This window comes from Hesperophylax consimilis, chromosome 17 (genome assembly GCF_061612785.1).
Source record: "Hesperophylax consimilis isolate HC1 chromosome 17, BYU_Hcon_1.0, whole genome shotgun sequence".
In the NCBI taxonomy this organism is placed as follows: Eukaryota; Metazoa; Arthropoda; class Insecta; order Trichoptera; family Limnephilidae; genus Hesperophylax; species Hesperophylax consimilis.
The window spans coordinates 34,466,456-34,486,184 of record NC_142852.1 but is presented as its reverse complement, the minus strand read 5'-3'; the positions used below and the strand labels follow the sequence as shown (position 1 = coordinate 34,486,184).

Below are 19,729 nucleotides of genomic sequence, written 5' to 3'. Positions count from 1 at the left end.
CAATAGGTGATATTATTTTTACGTGAAACATGCTATGGCGACAATCGGAATTAGGAACATTTATTTAAATATTGGAAAGACATAATACAGTATCTAGATGGCCGTGAATTCTTTGTGTAAACATATTAGATTAGTCAATTGTCTTCTAACTTTAGGTGTATTTATTAACTGTGACGTATTCAAGATGTATATCGTATGATCTAAGATGGTCATGTATGAAGACAACATTTGAAAGCATTTTTTTAACCGATTTTACAATGTTTTCATTTTTGCATGAATGCGTTTTATCCTCTCTACCTACGACTTCAGGAAATGGCATGATGGTTATAAATTAGTAAACCAGTTTTATTCGAAATGTTGACATTATTATTTCATCCCGGATGTGGACAAATTCAACGTGAATTGGTACAAAATACAACATGCCATGCCACTTCCGTTCCAAAAATTGTCCAACAGATTTTGTGGATTTAAACTTGGGAAAATAATAATATTCAATTGAAAACACATTGACTGTAGTTGTACTTAGGTATGCTGCAGTAGAATAGTGTATTTTTGTGTTGTTCTTTTGGGTATGGGTGAGTTTATTAGTTTCAGGAGTTCATAGTAGTATTTTCAATTTTTTTAAATTTATATCGTTCATTCTTTTTACGGTCACATTTAACTTTAACATTATAAAAAAAATAAATGATAGAGTTAAAACTTTTTTTAACAGTCGTAGGAACTCCTGTATTCCTTAAAGAGGGCTCGTTCCCTATTAAATAGCCAATGTTGAATAATAAAAAGGGATATAGAATTAATTGACTTTGTATCGGTGTTCAATGCATTGTATATTTTAGGAGAGATGAACCAGAATTGTCGCTGGGCGAATGTGGTTCTAGTTTTAGGGAGTACGCATCCCAGGTTTGATAAAAAGCGGTGTGTGTTTTATGTTGTGGAGACACCAGCAGGATATAGGGAGCACGTATCCCATGTTTGATGAAAAGCGGTGTGTGTTTGATGTTGTGGAGACACCAGCAGGATATAGGGAGCACGTATCCCATGTTTGATGAAAAGCGGTGTGTGTTTGATGTTGTCGAGACACCAGCAGGTTATAGGGAGCACGTATCCCATGTTTGATGAAAAGCGGTGTGTGTTTGATGTTGTCGAGACACCAGCAGGATATAGGGAGCACGTATCCCATGTTTGATGAAAAGCGGTGTGTGTTTGATGTTGTGGAGACACCAGCAGGATATAGGGAGCACGTATCCCATGTTTGATGAAAAGCGGTGTGTGTTTGATGTTGTGGAGACACCAGCAGGATATAGGGAGCACGTATCCCATGTTTGATGAAAAGCGGTGTGTGTTTGATGTTGTCGAGACACCAGCAGGTTATAGGGAGCACGTATCCCATGTTTGATGAAAAGCGGTGTGTGTTTGATGTTGTCGAGACACCAGCAGGTTATAGGGAGCACGTATCCCATTTTTGATGAAAAGCGGTGTGTGTTTGATGTTGTCGAGACACCAGCAGGTTATAGGGAGCACGTATCCCATGTTTGATGAAAAGCGGTGTTTGTTTGATGTTGTCGAGACACCAGCAGGATATAGGGAGCACGTATCCCATGTTTGATGACAAGCGGGTGTGTGCTTGATGTTGTGGAGACACCAGCAGGCTAGTTTTAGGGAGCACGTATCCCATGTTTGATGAAAAGCGGTGTGTGTTTGATGTTGTCGAGACACCAGCAGGTTATAGGGAGCACGTATCCCATGTTTGATGAAAAGCGGTGTGTATTTGATGTTGTGGAGACACCAGCAGGATATAGGGAGCACGTATCCCATGTTTGATGAAAAGCGGTGTGTGTTTGATGTTGTCGAGACACCAGCTGGTTATAGGGAGCACGTATCCCATGTTTGATGAAAAGCGGTGTGTGTTTGATGTTGTCGAGACACCAGCAGGTTATAGGGAGCACGTATCCCATGTTTGATGAAAAGCGGTGTGTGTTTGATGTTGTCGAGACACCAGCAGGTTATAGGGAGCACGTATCCCATGTTTGATGAAAAGCGGTGTGTGTTTGATGTTGTCGAGACACCAGCAGGTTATAGGGAGCACGTATCCCATGTTTGATGAAAAGCAGTGTGTGTTTGATGTTGTCGAGACACCAGCAGGTTATAGGGAGCACGTATCCCATGTTTGATGAAAAGCGGTGTGTGTTTGATGTTGTCGAGACACCAGCAGGTTATAGGGAGCACGTATCCCATGTTTGATGAAAAGCGGTGTGTGTTTGATGTTGTCGAGACACCAGCAGGTTATAGGGAGCACGTATCCCATGTTTGATGACAAGTGGGTGTGTGCTTGATGTTGTCGAGACACCAGCAGGTTATAGGGAGCACGTATCCCATGTTTGATGAAAAGCGGTGTGTGTTTGATGTTGTCGAGACACCAGCAGGTTATAGGGAGCACGTATCCCATGTTTGATGAAAAGCGGTGTGTGTTTGATGTTGTCGAGACACCAGCAGGATATAGGGAGCACGTATCCCATGTTTGATGACAAGCGGGTGTGTGTTTGATGTTGTGGAGACACCAGCAGGCTAGTTTTAGGGAGCACGTATCCCATGTTTGATGAAAAGCGGTGTGTGTTTGATGTTGTGGAGACACCAGCAGGATATAGGGAGCACGTATCCCATGTTTGATGAAAAGCGGTGTGTGTTTGATGTTGTCGAGACACCAGCAGGATATAGGGAGCACGTATCCCATGTTTGATGACAAGCGGGTGTGTGCTTGATGTTGTGGAGACACCAGCAGGTTATAGGGAGCACGTATCCCATGTTTGATGAAAAGCGGTGTGTGTTTGATGTTGTCGAGACACCAGCAGGATATAGGGAGCACGTATCCCATGTTTGATGACAAGCGGGTGTGTGCTTGATGTTGTGGAGACACCAGCAGGTTATAGGGAGCACGTATCCCATGTTTGATGAAAAGCGGTGTGTGTTTGATGTTGTCGAGACACCAGCAGGATATAGGGAGCACGTATCCCATGTTTGATGACAAGCGGGTGTGTGCTTGATGTTGTGGAGACACCAGCAGGTTATAGGGAGCACGTATCCCATGTTTGATGACAAGTGGGTGTGTGTTTGATGTTGTCGAGACACCAGCAGGTTATAGGGAGCACGTATCCCATGTTTGATGACAAGTGGGTGTGTGCTTGATGTTGTGGAGACACCAGCAGGTTATAGGGAGCACGTATCCCATGTTTGATGACAAGTGGGTGTGTGTTTGATGTTGTGGAGACACCAGCAGGTTATAGGGAGCACGTATCCCATGTTTGATGACAAGTGGGTGTGTGCTTGATGTTGTGGAGACACCAGCAGGTTATAGGGAGCACGTATCCCATGTTTGATGACAAGTGGGTGTGTGTTTGATGTTGTGGAGACACCAGCAGGTTATAGGGAGCACGTATCCCATGTTTGATGACAAGTGGGTGTGTGTTTGATGTTGTCGAGACACCAGCAGGTTATAGGGAGCACGTATCCCATGTTTGATGACAAGTGGGTGTGTGTTTGATGTTGTCGAGACACCAGCAGGTTATAGGGAGCACGTATCCCATGTTTGATGAAAAGCGGTGTGTGTTTGATGTTGTCGAGACACCAGCAGGTTATAGGGAGCACGTATCCCATGTTTGATGAAAAGCGGTGTGTGTTTGATGTTGTCGAGACACCAGCAGGATATAGGGAGCACGTATCCCATGTTTGATGAAAAGCGGTGTGTGTTTGATGTTGTCGAGACACCAGCAGGATATAGGGAGCACGTATCCCATGTTTGATGACAAGCGGGTGTGTGTTTGATGTTGTGGAGACACCAGCAGGCTAGTTTTAGGGAGCACGTATCCCATGTTTGATGAAAAGCGGTGTGTGTTTGATGTTGTCGAGACACCAGCAGGTTATAGGGAGCACGTATCCCATGTTTGATGAAAAGCGGTGTGTGTTTGATGTTGTCGAGACACCAGCAGGATATAGGGAGCACGTATCCCATGTTTGATGAAAAGCGGTGTGTGTTTGATGTTGTCGAGACACCAGCAGGATATAGGGAGCACGTATCCCATGTTTGATGACAAGCGGGTGTGTGTTTGATGTTGTGGAGACACCAGCAGGCTAGTTTTAGGGAGCACGTATCCCATGTTTGATGAAAAGCGGTGTGTGTTTGATGTTGTCGAGACACCAGCAGGTTATAGGGAGCACGTATCCCATGTTTGATGAAAAGCGGTGTGTGTTTGATGTTGTCGAGACACCAGCAGGTTATAGGGAGCACGTATCCCATGTTTGATGAAAAGCGGTGTGTGTTTGATGTTGTCGAGACACCAGCAGGTTATAGGGAGCACGTATCCCATGTTTGATGAAAAGCGGTGTGTGTTTGATGTTGTCGAGACACCAGCAGGTTATAGGGAGCACGTATCCCATGTTTGATGAAAAGCGGTGTGTGTTTGATGTTGTCGAGACACCAGCAGGTTATAGGGAGCACGTATCCCATGTTTGATGAAAAGCGGTGTGTGTTTGATGTTGTCGAGACACCAGCAGGTTATAGGGAGCACGTATCCCATGTTTGATGACAAGTGGGTGTGTGCTTGATGTTGTCGAGACACCAGCAGGTTATAGGGAGCACGTATCCCATGTTTGATGAAAAGCGGTGTGTGTTTGATGTTGTCGAGACACCAGCAGGTTATAGGGAGCACGTATCCCATGTTTGATGAAAAGCGGTGTGTGTTTGATGTTGTCGAGACACCAGCAGGATATAGGGAGCACGTATCCCATGTTTGATGACAAGCGGGTGTGTGTTTGATGTTGTGGAGACACCAGCAGGCTAGTTTTAGGGAGCACGTATCCCATGTTTGATGAAAAGCGGTGTGTGTTTGATGTTGTGGAGACACCAGCAGGATATAGGGAGCACGTATCCCATGTTTGATGAAAAGCGGTGTGTGTTTGATGTTGTCGAGACACCAGCAGGATATAGGGAGCACGTATCCCATGTTTGATGACAAGCGGGTGTGTGCTTGATGTTGTGGAGACACCAGCAGGTTATAGGGAGCACGTATCCCATGTTTGATGAAAAGCGGTGTGTGTTTGATGTTGTCGAGACACCAGCAGGATATAGGGAGCACGTATCCCATGTTTGATGACAAGCGGGTGTGTGCTTGATGTTGTGGAGACACCAGCAGGTTATAGGGAGCACGTATCCCATGTTTGATGACAAGTGGGTGTGTGCTTGATGTTGTGGAGACACCAGCAGGTTATAGGGAGCACGTATCCCATGTTTGATGAAAAGCGGTGTGTGTTTGATGTTGTCGAGACACCAGCAGGATATAGGGAGCACGTATCCCATGTTTGATGACAAGCGGGTGTGTGTTTGATGTTGTGGAGACACCAGCAGGCTAGTTTTAGGGAGCACGTATCCCATGTTTGATGAAAAGCGGTGTGTGTTTGATGTTGTCGAGACACCAGCAGGTTATAGGGAGCACGTATCCCATGTTTGATGAAAAGCGGTGTGTGTTTGATGTTGTCGAGACACCAGCAGGATATAGGGAGCACGTATCCCATGTTTGATGAAAAGCGGTGTGTGTTTGATGTTGTCGAGACACCAGCAGGTTATAGGGAGCACGTATCCCATGTTTGATGAAAAGCGGTGTGTGTTTGATGTTGTCGAGACACCAGCAGGATATAGGGAGCACGTATCCCATGTTTGATGACAAGCGGGTGTGTGTTTGATGTTGTGGAGACACCAACAGGCTAGTTTTAGGGAGCACGTATCCCATGTTTGATGAAAAGCGGTGTTTGTTTGATGTTGTGGAGACACCAGCAGGATATAGGGAGCACGTATCCCATGTTTGATGAAAAGCGGTGTGTGTTTGATGTTGTCGAGACACCAACAGGATATAGGGAGCACGTATCCCATGTTTGATGACAAGCGGGTGTGTGCTTGATGTTGTGGAGACACCAGCAGGATATAGGGAGCACGTATCCCATGTTTGATGAAAAGCGGGTGTGTGCTTGATGTTGTGGAGACACCAGCAGGATATAGGGAGCTCGCATCCCATATTTGATGAAAAGCGGGTGAGTTCCTCATGCTGTGAAGACATCAGCAGGTTATTTTTGGTATTTAGCAGAAGCTTGTCTTATTAAATTACTGGCAAATATCTAAGACCCTAATTTTAGCAAATATTTCGTTTGAGGGGTGGGCAGGTTGGCATTTAAATATAATCCTTATGAGTTTTTGTAATGTAATAACTGGATTGATAATAGATTCAGCACAGCCACCCCGTCCGACAATACCATATGTTGCTACGGATTGTAAAAGGGCAAAATAGACGCTTCTTTTTGAATTAGGATTGAAACTTTCTCCCCAGGAACTGACCAAAATGAGTGAACACCGTCATCATTTAAGCCAAATCTGGATTGGATGTTAGCGAGTTTCATTTTGTATATTATAACTGCTGTATTTTTGTAGTGATTTTTGATTTTTTCTACCTCTTTTGACACCGGTAAATAGTCAGTTGTGTATCTGTTGCAGGAATTCCTCTCGATCCTTTCACGAGTGTCCCGTGGGAGCAGGCAGGACAAACTGCAGTGGGTGTTCGCGTTGTATGATGTTGACGGAGATGGACGTATCAGCAAGGCGGAAATGACCGAAGTCGTTGGTTCCATCTACGAAATGCTGGGGAGAGCCACGGCACCCAGCGTCCAGGACACCTCGGCCAGAGATCACGTGGACAGGATCTTCCACGTGAGTAAAAATTTTGTACCTTTTGTTTTGATCCAGACCGAAACTTTGTGTGTTTATTAATAATGTAAATGATTAAGAGGAGAAAATAGAAGCATGCTATTTTGAGAATGATTTTTTAAAAAAAAATTTTAATTAATCTTATTTTAGTAATTTGTACATTTAAGTTTACAAATTACTAATTAATTTGTTACTATATTTTTTCTTGCTTTATGTGGCTCCTACACAATATCTTGAACTTTCCGATTGGGGCCGACTTTAGGTTTTCCGGCAGCGCGTTAAAGTATTTCATCCCTTTATATAGTATACTATTCTGAGTATTTGCCTTGTCCTTTTTTGGTAGCCTGATTTCATTGCACGTCCTAGTTTTATGTTTGTGTATGTCCTTGTTGTATACAATTTTATTTTAAAAATATTTGTGTAGCAGGTTGTTTACTATTTTGTGTACAAATATCATCTATTTTTATTGAAGCAGGTTGTTCACTATTTTGTGAACAAATGTATAATACAGTGATTTATTTTCGTCCCAAACGTTGGCTAAATAATGAGGAAGCGCAACACGGCATAATACCCTAAAAATAAATCACTATAATACTTTTGGCCGTGAAAATCTCAAATCATATCATTCTTTGTCAATGTTAATTTCCTTTCACCTCCCTCGCTTCCCCCCGCTCACTTCACTGATTCCTAGTCACGCCTCCACCCCCACTACAACACTTTGAAATATATTATGTTTACCCATTTTTTTGTAATGTCTAGCTGTGTTTCCGAAACCGGTTGGCATTTATTAAAATAAATATTGTGGTTCAAACAAGTTACAATTATTTATGGTAGATAACCAGTACAAATAATATGGAATTCGTCCAAAAATTTAATTAGGAAGCCACCTCTGGGCTGGAACCTCAAATTACTTGACTCTGTGCAAAGGATTGGGGTCCGACCTATTGACAATCCGTTGATAATATCCAGATTGCCATTTCTAATGCACTGACGCGATGTCGACATTCTGAGTCTGTTCTATTGGTATTTCAATGGAGTCTGCTCTAAGGAGCCAGTGGCATTGATCCCTTGTACTGTGGTGCAGTTCTCATCTCTTTCTACTCCTCCATATAACCCGGGCCTCTTCAAGACTCGCATTATCAAATGCCCCGTATAGCCCCTACTCTAACCCGCCTCACGATGCTGCCCAACTGTCACATAAAAAAAATTGGGTAGCATAATTTACTGAATCACCTTCAACGTACAAATTATAACTATTCGATTGAATATAATTTTAAATTTCAACAAGTCATTCAGACACTCGCTTGTAACTAGATTGCATGCAGTTGGCAATACATTCGCAGAAATAGTACGTATATGTGTTCAACTGCACGAAATATAGTTACAAGAAGGCTATAATAACATACCTCAGTAATAATAACAATTGATTTAAAAAAAAAAAATTTTCTTTTCATTGTATATACCCGGCGTTGCTTAGGGTTATCCTTAAGAGATATACATATATAATTCCTGACTTTTCTGTAGACCTATTTAAGATATACAATTCCGTAGTACTTAATTTTGAAGTACCTCATAAGGTTTAGCCAGTGTTAGCAATGTAGTGCCCGAAAATATATTTTTACGACTTGATTACAAAACATCAACTTTTCTCTACTTTCTATAAATATAATATGCATTTTTTATATGTACAAACCTTCGGAAAGAAATTCTCTAAATGATAGTGAAAATTTCATCAAAATCCGTTGTGTAGTTTAGAATAACTAAGCGCACAAACACAAAGACGCGGATAGCAAATTTATGTTATACTTTTAAGAGATTATTATTATACAGGGTGTCCGGAAACTCGTAGTACAAGCGGGAAACTGGTGAATCTACATCACATTTGGAGTCGATTTTGTACTATTTTTTTTTTTTTGATTTGAGCTTTCGTTATCGAGTAAATCGAGTTAGAAGTTGATTTATTTTTTTTTTTTTTAATCAAATTCTTATAAATTATTACTGAAGATCAAAGTACCCAACTTATTAAAACTATTTGAAAGTAAAACAAATGAAGAAACTCGGATTTGAAGCATTATTTTGAAATCACCCTTCATTTAATCCGGTGTAATCATAAAATATTTCTGCTCTGCAGGGTTAAAACATCTGTTGTTCAACCCTAAACACCAGAAAAAACTTTAAGCCTAAAATAGCCGAAAAATATATTTTTTGGTTTTTTTTTTTTGTGAAAATGCTCAAATCAAAAAACTTTATGTTTATTTGGGTTCCCCATGTGGTGTAGATTCTCCAGTTTCCCGCTTGTACTACGAGTTTCCGGACACCGTGTATAGTCCGTACGGGCGTATAATGGATAAATAAAAAAATAATTGCAAGACAATTACGATTCCACCCCACCAACCAGCATCACCCCATTTTACTAGCACATAAATATTGTTGGCGAATTTGATGGAAACCATCCTGTTTTGACAATAAGCACTACATAAAAACCATTTGGAATAAAATTTTTGGCAGACAGCCAATTTTTTATAATATTTTCTATGTCTTATTTGCCATAGAGTCGAACCCTTAAACAAAATTCCTTTTTGACCATAGACATATAAAATCATAGACCTGCCAGTCAGGTAAAGGGAATAAACCAAGTTGCGAGGAGCGGGAAGGCGGCTTAATGTATCTGACAGTATACAGGCAACTCTAAGATTACGAATTACTAGTCATTTTTACAATGGTGCCCAAATTGCTGGCTGCGTAAAAAACTTTACTACTAATAATAATAATAATTGGATAATTTGTAGAGAGCCGTTTTTGTGAAAAATCACCTCAAGGGCGCTGTACAATTAATTTCCTAGGATCTACATTTGTTATTTAGAAAAGATACCAAAACATACTTACCTGGCAAGTCACTTCCGACAAACACGTTTATGCTTATAAAAGATAAAACTGCACGCAGAGGACACTATATCAAAAAACACTGGTCATCGCATGACCTTAAGTCTGCTATAGTTTTTATTTTAATTTAACTGTATTTTAACTGTCTTAAAAAGCCTACAAATTGTTAGTTGTTATCATTTGTATTTATTTATTTTTAATAATTATTTTTATTTATTTTATTTTATTTTTAGTATTTTTTTTACATTTTGTCAATTTAAATTGCCGTCGACTGTGAAAGTGGAGGTTTCTGAAATTATGGATACGACTGCAAAAAAGGTGCGTTTTAAGTTTAGACATAAATTCTGTCGAGTCTGCGATCATTCTCAAATCATGTGGCAGTCCATTCCAGGCTTTAGGTCCTGACACGGCGAAAGCACGCTCACCGAACTTAGTATCTGGTGTGCGCTTTGGTTCCTTCAACCTTCCGATGGCTGATGACGTTGCTGCCCTAAGGGTTGACTGTCGGGGATTGGAATCTTCTGGAATACACAATTCTGATAAGTAAGCCGGAGCCATTCCGTTAAGTGACTTAAATACCATCCAGCATACCTTGAACTGGATTCTTTCAGGACATTTGAGCCAGTGCAGATTTTTGAGATGCTCTGAAATGTGGGAGTATTTAGATACTCCGGCGTTGAAAACGGATTGTAATTTGTTGATTTGACATTTGGGGAGACTTGCATATATATAAACATCCCTATTCCAAATTTGATTACTATTGTTGCACTATTTAGTCAGATACTTTTATAATTTACCCATCTCACTCATTTTTTGCTTCGATTAGCGGTTCAGTTAAAAACGAACATTCAGATTAACTCATGGAAAAAAATGACTGATGATATTTTCATCAGTCATTGATTTCGTTTTGGACCATGATTCAAATCCCGAATCTTAAATTTCATCACGTTTGGTACCATAGAGCCTGAAAAAATCGCTTTTCAAGTTCGACCCCAAGTCTGAAATTAGTGCCCATAGGAATGATATTTGCAGAAATTAAAATTTATGAAGATTTTGTGATTGATTTCGTTTTGGAACATGATTTTTATCACGGTTCCAAAATTTCAGCCGGTTTGGTACCATAGAGACTTTTAAAGTTCGAACCCAAGTCTAAAATTAGTGCCCATGGGAATGATGATTTTTCCAAAGGTTCAATTTATGCAGATTTTGTGACTGATTTCGTTTTGGACCATGATTCTTATCCTGAATCCGAAATTTCAGCCCGTTTGGTACCATAGTGCCTGGAAAAATCGCTTTTCAAGTTCGAACCGAAGTCTGAAATTAGTGCCCATATGAATGACGATATTTGCAGAAATGAAACTTTGTAGAAATGAATGTAAATATTGCAAATTTACTAAAAATTTCTTAAAATTATTCGTAATCTGGTTAAAAACGGGATTGCGGGCACTTTACGAATGAATTGATAAGTTTCCTAATATTTTTTTAGTAAAATACGAACGTACTGTAACGATACGGAACACTCGATAATATTCAATGACGTATTTCGTCATATTATTTTTTATTTTTTTTATTTTAGTACAATATTTGTTACATTTCATAGTACAATCCAGTAATGTTGGCCTCAAAAATATAATGTACATAATACATTATTTAAGGCGAAAATAATACATTTAAAATATAATCTTCTGTGTTTGTGAGTGATCTGTGTTTTATATTGGTTTTGTGTGTTACGTATAAGTTTTTTTTTATTTTATGTTATGAAATTTTGGTAATATTGTTTTTTTTTTCTTTAGTCCATTTTGTAAGTTTGTGTCTGAATTTATTTTTGTTTTCCTCAATTTTATTTTCAAGCGTTAGACTGTTGAATGCTTTTATAGCATGGTATTATTGGGTCTTTGTCCAAAGCTTGTATTTACTGTCGGAGTTTTTATGTTTTCTTTGTACGCTTGTCTAACTATTCTGTTAGTGATATTTTGTGTATGTTAAAATGTGTTTTTTTGTCAAAAATGTGGTTTTTGACGTATAATTGGCGTATATCTAGTACGTCACAACTGTTGAATATTTGGTCTGTATCAGTCGGTCAATGTTTTTTCTGTGCTTTGATAGCTGAGTTTTTTGCTCCTCCCCAAGCAATAATTCCATATTCTATGTTTGTTTGGCAAAGTGCAAAATATATCGTTTTCAATTGTTTTATTTTATATATGTTTAGGAAAATGTGTATTGTGTTGAGGAGTTTATTTGTGATTTATTTAATGTGAGGTATTCTATCATTTTATATTATCAATAATGGGTTCATGAACACTTGTTCTGATATTGTTAGGAATTTACTAAAAGTATTTCAGCAAACGGTCAGCAATAACGTTTTTTATCGGGTTACAAATAATTAAAAGAATTTTTTTATAAATTGGCCATAATCATTTTTCTCAGTCAACGTACGACTTATAACGTGGTATTTTCAAACTATTCTCGAACACTGCTGGTGCCAAAAATATGCTCACATGGTTTGACTCCAGCCCGTCAAAATAATACACAGTTTATATGTTAGGGCAAGTCTATTAATTTAGACGTCTGTGCAATTGACTTTCTTTAATTTGACCTTGTCTACAATGAAAATTATTTTGTCTATAGACCGGTGACATGATGCTTGGTAGCTGAGTTGGCAAAAGCGTTTAGTTCCCACTGTGGCTATGCGGGAGCAGTCTTCTGTTGACTAAATGTTCCATCATTACACAAACAACATTTTCCCCGCTATAATTATTGTAGAAGATATTAGATGTTGTCCAAGTATGGAGTGAATACGAATCTCACTCAGGCAATTGCTTCTCTGTATGAGGGAAGCGTTGCATGTGTTAGGGTAAATGGTGGTTTTACGGGGTGATTTCATATCACAAAAGGTGTTAAACAAGGCTGCGTAATGTCACCATGGTTATTCAATCTATACAAGGATAATTTGAGTAATCTGAAAGTATGTTGACTGTTGTATGCTGATGATGCGGTGCTGATTGCAAACAGTATGGATGATCTGCAGTCTCTCGTGTCTAGGATGAACGAAGTATGCATGAAGAATGAGTTAATGATGAATTTAAGTAAGTCTAAAGTAATGGTATTTGAAAGAGAGAGTACGAAAACAGTGAGCAATATAGCTGTGAATGAGGAATATTTGGAGCAGGTGGATGAGTTTGTGTATTTAGGAAGCATGTTTACGAGAGATGGGAAGGCTGACAGAGATATTGAAAGAAGATTCAATGCAGGTAACTCCATTAATAGAGGATAGAACGCAGCTGGCGCCAACAAAAAAATATCCAAAGAAGCGAAGTTAGCAGTCCACAATAGAGTGCTGGTACCTAGTCATAAGTTTAGATTTATGATTGTTACAGAACAATAATCAAACAGAACAGCAACGAAACAGAACAGTTACAATACACAACAATGGTAAAAAGTGAAAATGAAACTGAACAGTGCCAAGATATGAATTATACACACATAATAGTGACAAAAAAACAGAGCAGTGCAAAACAAAAAAATCACAAACCAGAACATTATTCGTAAAACAGAACAATGAATAAACATAAGAGTGACAAAATATAATAGTGACAAAATAGATTTATGATTGTTACAGAACAATAATCAAACAGAACAGCAACGAAACAGAACAGTTACAATACACAACAATGGTAAAAAGTGAAAATGAAACTGAACAGTGCCAAGATATGAATTATACACACATAATAGTGACAAAAAAACAGAGCAGTGCAAAACAAAAAAATCACAAACCAGAACATTATTCGTAAAACAGAACAATGAATAAACATAAGAGTGACAAAATATAATAGTGACAAAATAGAGCAGCAACAAAACAAAACAGAACAGTAACAAATCAGAACAATGAATAAACCGAACCGTGACAAAATATGATTTTATTTATTTATTTATTGGACAATTTGTATAGCGCCGCTTTTGTGAGATCACCTCAGGGGCGCTGATCTATACAAACAAACTGTGATAAAAAAGCAGTGCGAAACGGAACGTTGACCAACCAGAACAATGACAATACACAACAGTAATTAAGTACACAACAGTAGTTACAAAACAGAACTGTGAAAAACCAGAGCAGCAACAAAACAGAGCAACAACATAACAGAACAGTGATAAAACAGAACGGCAACAAACAGAACAATGATTTAACCGAACAGTGACAAAATATGATCTATACATACATAGCAGTGATAAAACCGGAACAATGACAAATCAGAACAGTGACAACACACAACATTGGTGAAACAGAACAGTGATTAAACATAACAGTGACAAAACATTAGATATTAGATATAATAGTAAACTGATAAACTAAATATGAAACATTTTTAGTAAAACATGTAACAGTAACATAAAATAATATAGAAACTAGAACAATACTACATATAAAACAAATCACTAAAACTACATTACCAAAGCTACTATAATTTGTAGGATTCAACAAAGTGCTGGTTTAGATAAATATATTAATAGTACCTACCCCCAAACTTGTTGCCCAGATCATGCATCATATTGGTTAGTGAGTGTGTCTGATAGTTGGTTGTTGTTGGTTTTTTTGGCTGATGGATGGAATTTAATGTGGCAACGATGGCAGGGCTGTCAATGAAGTTGATAATGACTCTGAATGTGAACTGTAATAGAAGTCGAAGATGCTCCAGGAAGACATAACATGCCTGCGATTCTGGAGTTAAACGATCAATCGTTTTCGTATGCGCCGTCTTCGAGTGAAAAACTACTAGTCGTCGCGACTAACTTTTTCGAATGTTTCAATTTTACGTATTCTTGAGCGTCGAACGGTCGAAGTTGGTAGAAGAGATAATTATATTGGCACCCCTGTAAATATTGTCTATGTTCCTGATGTTTTTGGGATTTCTATGGTGTGACTGTCAAACAGACAACAGTTATTCGTTATTCAAAACAGAAATGGCTGCGGGACATATTACAAATTGCCAAAAGCAACTCTTAATTGAGCTTGTAAGCTCCGATAAAGACTTAGTAAGTGGGAAATTTTCACCTCTTTGCGGGTCCGAACGTTCGCGCGGTAAAACAAAAATTGACAGCTAAACTAGATTTTGACAGCCAATTCCATAGAAACGCCAACAACCTACCACTCGCTGCCCTGTTTCTACTGGTTATACCCAGTAGTTGTTGTGTGGAATGACTTTTGACGTTTGGCATCTATGTATGTACCTTCGACCAATTTCGGGAATAGCAACGACGACCAACGTACGTACGTCGTCGGCGATTACGAGGGCCCTCGATTCAGGAATAGAGCCCCTGAAGGGTATAATATACGAGACGATGCATGAATTCTAATTAAGCAAGGAGTGGGACCTTGGCGACGATATATATAACAAGTTGTTTGTCTGTCTGTTACAGCTGATAGATACGGATCAGGATGGATGCGTCTCGCTGGACGAGCTGAGCAGTTGGTGTAGCAGGGACGCACGTATCATGCAGAGTTTCGACACGCTTGACACCATCTTGTGATCTACAGTGCGCGCGACCCCTAGTGACGCGCGCAGGTACTATCTGTACATATATATAAGAAAATCGACTATGTATCTCATAATATTACTTCTATTGCTAACATGTCTATGAAAAATTAGGGTTTTATAGCAAGGATTTCCAACGTTTTTAAAAACCATCACTTATTAAGAAATCTCTCATAAAAAGCTTTTTAGAATTTACCCAGCTTACTCATTTTCAATATCACTACGCCAGGCGGTTAGTTTAAAAACGAACATTCAGATTCTGCGCAGAAAGAACTATGCTTTACTTATCGAACTTTAATTTTCTGCGCAGGATCTGGTTATTTCAACGTACACTCTTAGGCAGTCAACTTAGGACTGATGGCGTAGTTTAATACAAAAAATTATTAGCCTGCTTAGTAGATACTTCTTCCCGTATGAACAAAAATTTCTATTGCTGTATATAATGATGTGAATTACGTTTTTCAGATTACAATCCGAAGCTTCAGAAAACGACCACGAGATGGCAGCAGGTAGCTCGACTCCTCAGATTCTCCACATGTACTACAAGACCTATCGAGACGATTGGTGATGGCCGAATTTCTGTTGGTTACCAAAAGCTCTCTTTCTCTCTCTCTCTATCTCTTAACATAGTCATATTATTGTTTCCTCGTAGCATAAAGGTTGGGTTGTTCGGAACTCTTCCACGACAAACAGAACAGTGACAAAATCGAACAATAAATAAACAGATCATTGACAAAAAACAGAGCACTGCAAAACAGAACTATAATCAAACAGAACAGTTACAATACACAAAAATGGTAAAAGAGAACAGTGATAACATCACACTGACAAAACTTAACAATGACGAAACTGAACAGTGGCAAAATATGAACTATACATACATAACAGTGATAAAAAACTGAGCAGTGCAAAACAAAAAAATCAAGAACATTATTCGTAAAACTTCTTCTTCTTTATGTGCCGTATCAGGTCTCCCCGACGTTGGCGATCACTCTAGAAAATGTCTCTTTGTCTTGCGCTGCCCGGAATAGCTCCTCCACACTTCTAATGCCGGTCCACTCTCGTATATTTCGCAGCCAAGACATTTGTCTCCTACCAGGCCCTCTGCGACCCTCTATCTTACCTTTCAATATTAACTGGAGAAAGTGATACTTCTCCCCTCAAAGTACATGACCCAGATATGAAATTTTCCTGATTTGTATTAATCTAAGCAGTTCTCTCTCTGCTCTAGCCCGCCTGAGAATTTCTGTGTTGGTGATCATGTCGGTCCATGGGACTTTGAGTATTCTCCGGTGAAGCCACATTTCAAAAGCCTCTAACCTGTTCATGGTATTTACTTTCAAGGTCCATGTTTCACATCCATACAACAAGACCGACCACACATAACATTTTAGCATTCTCTGCCTTAGTTTTAAGCTGATATTATCATTGCAGAAGAGGGATTTCATTTTACTGAACGCAGTTCTTGCTGCTTCAATTCTGCACCTAACCTCTACATCTGGGTCAAGAGTCTCCGTGAGAATACTGTCGAGGTATCTAAATCTTTCGACCTTTTCGACATTGCAACCATTTAACTGTATCACTGATTCAGAGTGATCTAGTCGTCCAAATGTCATCCATTTTGTTTTATTGATTCGTAAAACAGAACAGTAAATAAACATAACAGTGACAAAACAGAACAATGACAAAAGAGATCAGCAACAAAACATAACCAGAACAGTGACAAATCAGAACAGTGATTAAACCGAACAGTGACAAAATATGATCTACACATACATAACAGTGACAAAAACGAGACAATGACAAACCAGAACAGTGACAATACACAACATTGGTAAAACAGAACAGTGATTAAACATAATAGTGATTAAACAATACATAATAGTGACAAAATATAACAGTGATAAAACAGAGCAGAAACAAACAAAACAGCAACATAACAGAACAGCGACATACCAGAAATGCGTCAAAACAGAGACAGAACAGACAAGAACAAACCAAAACATGACACTACAAAACACTGGTAAAACAGAACAGAGATTATACAAAACAGAGCATTAACAAAACAGAACAGCAACGTAAGATAACTGATGCAAAACTGAACTGCGACAAAACAGAATAAATACGAAACAGATGAGTGACAAAACAGGACAGTGACTAAACAGAACAGAGACACGGTGTGAACCCTTTAAATATCTATTTACCTAAACTAACTTCACTTCATCTAGCAAAACTTTTTCTAATGTTAACATTTTGTAATGACTTATAAATCTGTCAACGAAATTGAATTTAGTCGTTGAAGACAATAGAAAATAGAGGAAATATTAAAACCTTCAGTCAGATGCGACATCTTTAGTCTTCTGCCTTGCGGGGTAGTGATTTGACCACGAAGCTAATTCGACTACATCAACTTAGCAAAGCCCTCATTCAAAGTATTATACAGTTAAAAAACATTATATTGTCAAATAAGCTCAGTAATCAGAGTGTACTCCGCAAGTTGGAGCTGAGATTCAATTCACAGACTCAACCGAATCATTTTCTGTCATTTTTTCTTTCACGTAATCTTCACTAATGTGAAGATCACTAATCAATAATCTTCAATGATTAAAAATTACAATTTGATGTTAAGAATAGATTAAAACACTATAAAAAATATCCATTTATTTATATTAAATGTGGTTACTTTAATTATTTTATGAAAACACACATTTTGCAATTTACAAATTATTTGTTGGTAATATAAGTATGAATTTTGTCCGTATTAAAAACTCAATTCTTTCAAGAAAGGAATACAAATACAATATAGTATTACGTGATTCAATTCAATATAGTATGCAGACAAAACTATTTATTCAATAATAATTCGTTTTAATATTTTAAAACATAACTTGCACAGAGCGTATTTCAATAAATTAATTAAATTAATGCTATCTATGAACGCGTAGATTATAAAGTACGTCGCGTTAAACCTTATAGAATAATAAAATTGTAGATAAATTAACATTTTGTCATTTCTTTAAAATTCCCAAATAATCAATTGGGAGAAATAATGATACAAGTATAATATATGTAATGTAATGTAATAATGTAAATAAAGCAGCAATCTTAAATACATACTAAATACCTATTATAAGCATGACTTCAATTGGAGAAGAGAACGCAAGAGAATGAAAGTGTGTGATAAGTATTGCAACATTTTGCTGGTGGAATAGAAATTAAATATTGTTTTAGACTTGAATGTGGCATATTATGAAAGAGCACCCTGTACTTTGTTTGTGTATGTATATCTGTGTGAACGTGCAAATGTATGAATTTGCGAATGTTAAAATATATGCGAATGAACGCTTGTGTGAATGTGCAAATGTGGAGATTTGTGAATGTTCGAATGCGTCAATGTGTTAATGCACGAATGTGTGATTGCGTGAATGTGTGAGTGTGCGAATGTGCAAGTTTATGAATGTGTGGATGTGCGAATATGCGAATAGGCACATTTTGTGAATTTTTGTATGTGCGAAAGCGCGAATAGTATTGTGTCAATATGCGATTGTAGGAATGTGTAAATTTGTGAAAGCGTGAATGTGCTAATTTGAGATATGTGTAAAATTTTGAATGTGTGTAAATGCGAATGCGGGAATGTACGAATGTGTAAATGTATGAACGTGTGATTTCTCAAATATATGAATATACGCGTATGTGAATTTGCAAATGTGGAAATGTGTGAATGTTGGGATATGTCAATCTGCAAATGTGTCAATGTGTGAATGTTCAATGAATACGCTAATTTGTGAATGTGTGACTATACGAATGTGCGAATTTGTGAATATGCGAATATGTACATTTGTGAATGTGTGACTACACGAATGTACAAATTTGTGAATGTGCGAATGTACAAATTTGTGAATGTGTACATTTTTTAATGTACGAATGTGTACAGTTTTGAATGTGTACATTTGTGAATGTGCGAATGTCTACATTTGTGAATGTGTGCCTACACGAATGTGCAAATTTGTGAATGTGTACATTTGTGAATAAAATATGAATGTATGAAAGTGTGAGTTGATAATGTTGACAAAGATATTATAGGGAAGGGAATGATTGTTAAAGAATGTCTAAAAAGTGTCGGGTGGAGATATCAATGGTTAATTTACCACCCCAGCGAACAAAGAATAGAACAGTGGATGGGAACGTAGGTACGGTTAGTTAACGGCATTCTATCCTCTCTGCCTACAGCCATATTGTAAATACGTAAAACAAACTATCTACATAAATATTGCATAATATATTGCTTTTTTTTAAATGTTTCTAAAAATCTTATCCATTGATAGAAACAATTGTGATAACATTATTATCTGCAACAATTATAATATAATAATTAAATAACCAAATTTAAATGTTGCTTGATTTAAAAATTATAGTAATTCATGTCATTTATGCAAAAATTACCTTTCCAATGTACCTATTTAAATATATCAAAATAAAACCAAAGTTATTATGAAATATATGCAACTGGGGCGATTATTATAATGTGTCAAATTTATAGAACCTAACCATATGGGATAAACGGCGAAAT

General features: G+C 37.9%; 1 protein-coding gene across 1 annotated transcript in view; it reads left to right on the top strand.

Annotated features, from left to right (window-relative positions):
• Positions 1-15,154, top strand: part of LOC149416482 (Kv channel-interacting protein 4-like) — a 56,858-nt gene extending 41,704 nt beyond the window's left edge. Inside the window, exons 5-6 of the mRNA XM_089642009.1 lie at positions 6,536-6,748; positions 15,044-15,154. Of these exons, the coding sequence (XP_089498135.1) occupies positions 6,536-6,748; positions 15,044-15,154 (324 nt within the window). The remainder of the gene's footprint in view (positions 1-6,535; positions 6,749-15,043) is intronic.
• Positions 15,155-19,729: the final 4,575 nt, after the last annotated feature.